Genomic DNA, 6973 nt, shown 5'->3' with positions numbered 1-6973 from the left:
GACCCCCTGTGGTGGTATCCATACGATCCACCAATACAAGTCAGGCAGAATTTGGAGGAAATAGGTTGTTTTTTAAAACTTTTTCCCTTCCTGTCACTCATTACCAGCAGAGCTGCCCCTGCAAATCCTGCCCTATCCCCACATCAATGCGTGTTTTAGCACATCCCTGAACAGAAACACAGATGTACGTGTTCTGTAAATGTTCCTAAATCCATCATTGCCTCACCCAAGGGGATCTGCAGAACATTAAGACCACTCTTTTTATTCACTTCATTTATCTAATGCAGTCTAGAGGCAGGTGATTTGCTTTGGCATCAATTGCTTTGGAAAATACTTTCCACTTCTCTGGGATTACAGTTTATATTATTTTAAATGAGGTTCATTGGTGTCTTAACCCAAATCTGGGCAAGTGGAAAGAACCAGAGAAGCCAATCACAGTCCCTGGCAGAGCTGTAAAGATGGAACCCTTGCTGCACGTCCAGGAGAATTTCTGTACAGATCTACGGGTGAAACCTGGATGCTTTCTGTGCCTTCTGTAGCAAGGCTGGGTCTCCCACTTGACGATCTCAGTGCTTCCTGTGGTTGTGCCTGTTTTCTTCTGGAGGAGGTGAGCAAGGAGAAGCATCCTATGAAGAGAATTAGGTAGGCACTGTATGGTTTAGGGGTAACCATGCTGGTTTCTGTCTGCATTGAAGGCATGTCAGACACTGAGTAAATATTCAGTGATGATTTATTGTCTTTATTATTATTACAAAAACAAAGCAGGTATCAAAAAACAGCAAAGATTTCACAAGGTCCCCAACAGTTTTACACTACTGAACTGTAGTAAAATAGTGAAATTAAAACACATGTATTTCAGTCCTGGCTCTAAACCTTCTATGGTGATCCGTCGTCTGGGATGCCCTGGGCTTTCCTAATTCTTTAAAATACTCCTGTTTATTTGGGAACCTGACTGGCCCACTAGTTAACATGATGAGGCACAATGCAACAGCAATGTGAGCTGTCTGGTATCCTTACAGACCCTACACAACCAGAAAACAAAACAGGGGAGCTCTGCGAGGATGGATACCAGGATACATTTCTCAGACTATCTCAGGCAGCCATTTAGTTGTGCTTGACAAAACCAAATCACTTTCCAGTTGCTGAAAGGTGATCTGGTGTGTAAAAAGCAGCTTTTTCTTCTTCTCCTCAGGATCAAAATAAGAATAGTTCACTAGGCTGGGCTCCAGTGTAGATGGACCATTAACCTTTCAAATTCCACTTTCCAAACTGCATGATGGACAACTCCATCCCACTGTGACCTTCCTGCTGTGGACTCAGCATCAGACTGATTGCAAGGAACCTGAGCAGGCTAAGGAAAATACTCAGCTCTCTGGAATGATAACTAGAGTTGGAAAAGAGCTTTTTTTTCTCTCCTGCTCATGGGTGTAGGGTCAGAGGTTGACCAAAGGCAACATAGTCCAGTTACCTGTGTTAATAATAGCTGCCCCACTTCTCAAAACACTGCTTTGCTATCAAAAAAAATTAAGACATTGTCCTGTGTCCCTCAGCATTTGCTCAGAGTCAGGTCCAAATCTGCCATGATTACACACAAATGCAAATCACCCTAAACACCGAATTGTTTACATCACTGAACATGTCACTGAAAGGCTGGCGAGTACCAAATATTCCTGTTAGAAGTAAAATTCCACCTTCCTAATTTTCCAGAATTTAACCATAGAAGAGATCACAATGCGCATCATTGGTGGGGTACGACAGAAGCAGCAGGGCGAAGGCAAAGCTTGGGGACAGGGCTGCCCAGGGGCGGCCCTGCCGGGAGGGGATCAGGGGTTGTACCAGCAGCACCCTGCTGGATTTACACCGTCACTCCCTGCTGGAGTTACACTGTCTTCCTGGCAGTCAGAACGCGCACAATGGACCCAACTCCTCCGGCAGCCAGCGCCTGGGAAGGGAAACATGGCAATGAACACCAGGCCAGGGCAGCTACAGCCTGGAGCTCCCTTCCAGGACCTGAACAGGCCAACAAGAATGATGGAGAGGGACTTTGGACATGACCTGTAGTGACAGGACAAGGGGGAAGGGCTTCAAACTGACAGGGTGTAGGGTTAGGTATCAGGAAGAAATCCTTCTCTGTGAGGGTGGTGAGGCCCTGGCACAGGTTGTCCAGAGAAGTTGTGGTTGTCCCATCCCTGGAAGTGTCCAAGGCCAGGTTGGATGGGGCTTGGAGCAAGCTGGGCTAGTGGAAGGTGTCCCTGCCCATGGGGACAGGATGAGCTCTAAGGTCCCTTTCAACCCAAACCATTCTGGGAGTCTGTGAAATTACCTGGATCACATTTATATTGCAAATGAGCATCTGCCTGCCCTCCACAAAACACCAGTAGCCAGGGTGCCAGGGTATGATAATCACACTCAATTTCAAGAAAGCTATTTAACTTTAATTAAGCTTTCATTGCCCTGCATAACCAAGCTACAAATTTTGCTTCCCTCCAGGAAGGAAATTCTCCTGCCTACTTGAATCACAGGATGAAACCATTTTGTTTGCCTCAGTCTAAGGGAAACCCAAATTTTAACTGTTGGGTGTTTACCCAAGGAAGCAGCAGTGGGCAGGAGATTTAGCTCAGCTGTGAGCTCTGAGCCATACTCTTGTCACAGCCTGAATCTGGCACTTGAGCCTCACCAGACAGGAAGGGGGTTCTTGCCAGGCTCAGGGCCTGGGCGCTCTGGCAGGAGCTGTCCCCATGCACGCACCTTCTCGTGCCACTGCAGCAGCACAGCACTGCTGTTGTCGGAGGGGCTCTCAAAGCCCTTGTAGATGTACTTCATGAGCAGGTCCACCCCGTTCTTGTCCAGGGACTGCACTGCCTTCTCAATGTCATTGGCTTTGAAGGAGATGAGCACCTTCAGCACGATGCTCTCGGCACGGTCCTGTCAACAGGCAAGCACAGACACAGCCGTCCTTGTGTGAGGTGCAGCCAAACACTCCTCCCCTCTCAAACAAACTGAACTAGAGCATTTTTCTCTTTAACAATGCTGAAGAGGACATGTGTGAAGAGCTTGTCATAGTAAGATATAACAGACACATCCTCCCAAGGATAAACAATGTAAAAGAGTTTAACACATTTGCCCTGCTTTAATTTTTCTGCCTCTGTTAGTGTTTGCAATTCTCTACCCCTTAAATTAAGTTATGGCTAAATAGTAAATGTTCCTATGGAAGCTCAAGATCTATCAAGTTCCAAAATAATTATAACAATCAAGCGCTTGTCTGGCCCCCCTTCCCACCAGCGCCTTTTCCCGTAGTGTTTAATGTGACACAACCATTATAATCTAGGTAAATGCCACTGGCAGCCTGGAAGAGGTGACTGCTGGAAGCCATGTGTTTTCCAAGCAGTCAACTGCTGTCCCAGACACACTGGATGCAGACTGGCAGTATTAATATTGTGCATTAATAACCATTGACCTGGATGTCATTTCAGACCTGGGAATGTGTGTGGCGTGCTTATAGCAGCAATTAGCCATGTAATCAGCAAAGAGCAGCTCATCCTGTTCATCCATCACTAACTGAGGCGGGATGAGAAAAAAAGTCTCAGGGTTGCTGGACTTTTGAATAATTTCATCACACAAACACTTCAGGCAGCTTCACCCTACAGAAACTGCAGATGTCAGTTTTCCTGCCCAATTCAATATCCCATAATCACTTGGCTTAGCAAGACTTCTCACATGACTGTAAGTAAAAATATAAAAGTTCCAAAGATAACTAAAAATTAAGGCAGATACTAACGTTCAGTCATTCTGCCCTCTTCAATTCCACCACCAAGTGGATTCTTAAATCCCTCAACAGAGGGCTAATGGAAACAAGTCATTAATGTGAGGACAAAACTATATAGCCCTATTTATAACAGCTAGTTCTCAGAGCCCTGTGAAACCCTTCGGGAAAGGGCTGGGGCTGCAGGAACAGCTCTGCCAGGGGAGCAGCAGGGAACCGTGCCCCTGGGCCTCTCCTTGGGCAGGGAGAAATGACTGCAGGCACTCACCAGCTGGGCAGTGCTACATCTTATCAGCCTGTTCCTCCCACCACTGCAATCACGAGCCATTCAGGACTCATCCTGGGGAGATTCAGAAATGCATGCACCCAGCAGACTCCCACACTCTGTCACACGGGGAGGGCTCGCTTTTCCTGAGGTTTTAACAGCTTCATTTTGATTGGATGTGATAAAAACCAATTCTTCCTTTTTTGTAGGCTCACTGCTGGTGGTTTCATTAGTCAGAGGTGACAACTGCAACCCTGGTTCCCTGAGCACACAACAATTACATCTCTGAGCTGCCACATATGGTCTGAGTCAGACATGCGCACCTGGTGACACCTGGGCACATAAAACACAACCAGCAGTGGTAGGAGAACCACACATGATCCAGTACCAAGGTAAAGGTACCTGGACAGGCGACATCTGAGCTACAGTATTTTGAATAAGATTAAAACACTTGTGGTCACAGATGTTTCACCATCAGGGAATACCCTAAACCCTGCTTCTCTGGCCTCCTCAAGGTACAACTGATGGCACAGAGGTAACAGACAGGAAGGAATTTTTAGGGAGTAACCTATAAGAGAGTCAGGTGCTATTTTACCTTCACTGCCTGGTTCTTTGTGTTGATGGGAGGGTTCTTCAGAGCCGCCTGCAGTGCAGCCATCATGTTCCCTGTGCCAGATGGTTAAGGACCAGACACCAAGTACATGAACATCACGTACCAGGACAGCCATACTTGTAGCTGGCTTGTGCATGACTGAAAACACTCTGACGCAATGATTCCCTCACCAGCTAAAATGAGATTACAACCTAAGGCTGCAATTTTCAGGCCATTTGAGGCAGGAGCAGCATCAACAAGCAGCTGTATAGTTCCAGGACTGGAGAATACTTCCTAGGCCTTTCCTTGAACGAGGATGCAAGAAAAAGAAACCATTCTCCATCATTTCTGTAATCTGCAGCCCTTGAGAACAGGCCTCAGCTTGGCACATCCAGCCCCAGCAGCCACCGGGACAGCAGCCCGGGGAGCTCTCTGGGCACAGGAAACCCCCTGTCTGCATCCCCCCGGGACACCTCCCTGAGCGCAGCCCTGGGGGACTGCTGCTGCTGCAGGCAGGGGAGGAAGCTGGGTCGCCTTCCTGCTGCCAGCCCCTTCCCCCTTCAGCCTCTTCCTGCTGCCAGCCCCTTCCCCCTTCAGCCTCTTCCTGCTGTCAGCCTCTTCCCCCTTCAGCCCCTTTCTGCTGCCAGCCCCTTCCCCGTTCAACCTCTTCCCTTGTCCTGCCAGCCCCTTCCCCCGCCAATCCCTTCCCCTCCAACTCCTTTCAGCGCTTCCCCTCCGCCGCGGTGCCCGCTCTCGGATGTTCCCCTATGAGGCCGCCCCGGCGGCGGCCGCGCCCGCTCCGCCCCCACCGCTCCCTTCAGGATATTGCCGCAGGCACGAGTCCACCTCGCCTTCATCGGGCCCCGCTTGCCCGTCACCCCCGTCCTCCTCATCCACGAACTTGTTCTCGTCGTACTCGTCCACGTCCACCCGGCGGAACCGCGCCGACGATACCGTGTGCTTCGCCATGGCCGTGCCCGCCCCGCGCAGCCGCCGCCGGCCCGGGCCCAGCCCCGCCCCAAGCGGCGCCGGCGCAGCGGGAGCGCTGTCAGTGCATCCTGGAACAGCGTGCGCTGGAAGGGACCTTAGAGCCCGTCTCATCCCACCCTTGCCACGGGCAGGGACACCTTCCACTATCCCAGGTTGCTTCAAGCCTCATCCAGCCTGTCGGACACTTCCATGGATGGGGCAGCCACAGCTTCTCTGGACAACCTGTGCCAGGGCCTCCCCTCACAGGGAACAACTTCTTCCCAATATCCCATCTAAACCTACGCTCTTTCAATTTGCAGTTTCACAGATTCACAGTATATTCTGAGTTGGAAGGCACCCACAAGGATCGTCGAGTCCAATTCTTAAGTAAATAGCCCATACCAGGATTGAAGTCACAACCTCGGTGTTGTCACCATGCTCTGACTTTGAAGCCATTCATGCTTGTCCTGTCATTCCAGGCCCTTGTAAATACTGTGTCCCCGTGTTTCCCGTCAGCTCCTTCAGGTATTGCAAGGCCACAATGAGCCAAAGCTTCCTTTGCCCAGGCTGAACATCCCCAGCTCTCCCAGCCTTTCCTCCCAGCAGAGCTGCTCCACCCCTCTGATCATCCTGGTGCCTCCTCTGGACTCTTTCCAGCAGCTCCAGGTCCTTCCTGCGCTGGGCCCCAGGGCTGGGGCAGCTCTGCAGGTGAGGTCTCACCTGAGCGGGGCAGAATCCCCATCCCTTACCTGCTGCCCATGCTGGGGGCTCAGCCCAGGCCACGGGGGGTTCTGGCATGGGGCAGGTCCAGCTCTCACCCACCAGCACCTTCAAGTCCTTCTCCCAAGGCTGCTCCATCTGCTCATCCCCAGCCTGGATTGACCCCAGGGGTTGCCCTGACCCAGGTGCAGCACCATCACTTGGTCTTGTTAAATCTCATAAGATTCCCATGAGCCACTTCCCGAGCTTGTCTGGGTCCCTCTGTCCACCCCCAGGACAGCTCCAGGCTGCACAGGACTCCGTGAGGTCCAAGTGAGTCCAGAGCTGCCCTGCTTGGACAGTGTACCCTGTGAGGCTGCTCAGGGAGCCCCTACTCCAAAAGCACCTGCTGACCCTGAGAGTTAAAAAATAGCCACAGCCTGATTAGTATTTTTTTAAGTTACACTTGGATTGTGTAGATAATATTTATCCTATTAATAATTAGGAAATGGCACAGCTTTGCGAGGTTCTTCTTAATAGAAAACAGCAGCCCTGGAAAAAAAAAATAGACACACACAAATATGTCAGGAAAATTAATCCACAAACACCAGATGTTTATGTCCAAAAAGGAGACAGAGGAGTCCTGTAACTTTATTCAAATAAAGGGAGAGGCCATGGGCATTTC

General features: G+C 50.1%; 1 protein-coding gene across 2 annotated transcripts; it reads right to left on the bottom strand.

The window, feature by feature from the left end:
* Positions 1-519: 519 nt before the first annotated feature.
* On the bottom strand, positions 520-5600 carry ARPC5 (actin related protein 2/3 complex subunit 5). Of its 2 annotated transcripts, none has more exons than XM_082287628.1 (4): positions 5447-5600; positions 4624-4696; positions 2749-2925; positions 520-626 (listed from the first exon to the last, which is right to left on the bottom strand). In XM_082287628.1, the coding sequence occupies exons 1-4, from the start codon at positions 5587-5589 to the stop codon at positions 567-569; spliced, it is 453 nt and encodes a 150-aa protein (XP_082143754.1). In that variant the 5' UTR covers positions 5590-5600; the 3' UTR covers positions 520-566. The 2 variants fall into 2 exon arrangements, with proteins under 2 accessions (XP_082143754.1, XP_082143753.1); XM_082287627.1 differs by lacking the exon at positions 520-626 and adding an exon at positions 719-1942.
* Between the last annotated feature and the right edge of the window lie 1373 nt (positions 5601-6973).

The sequence above is a fragment of the Coloeus monedula genome (genome assembly GCF_965178545.1).
Source record: "Coloeus monedula genome assembly, chromosome: 9".
Lineage (NCBI taxonomy): Eukaryota > Metazoa > Chordata > Aves > Passeriformes > Corvidae > Coloeus > Coloeus monedula.
This window is presented reverse-complemented; position numbering and strand designations above follow the sequence as displayed.

Coding starts and splice junctions, on each gene's coding strand:
- ARPC5 (XM_082287627.1), bottom strand. CDS start 5,589: ATGGCGAAGCACACGGTATCGTCGGCGCGGTTCCGCCGGGTGGACGTG. Junction 4,697..5,446: donor GTGGACTCGTGCCTGCGGCA/ATATCCTGAAGG, acceptor ACCATCTGGCAC/AGGGAACATGATGGCTGCAC. Junction 2,926..4,623: donor CAAAGAACCAGGCAGTGAAG/GTAAAATAGCAC, acceptor GCCTGTTGACAG/GACCGTGCCGAGAGCATCGT.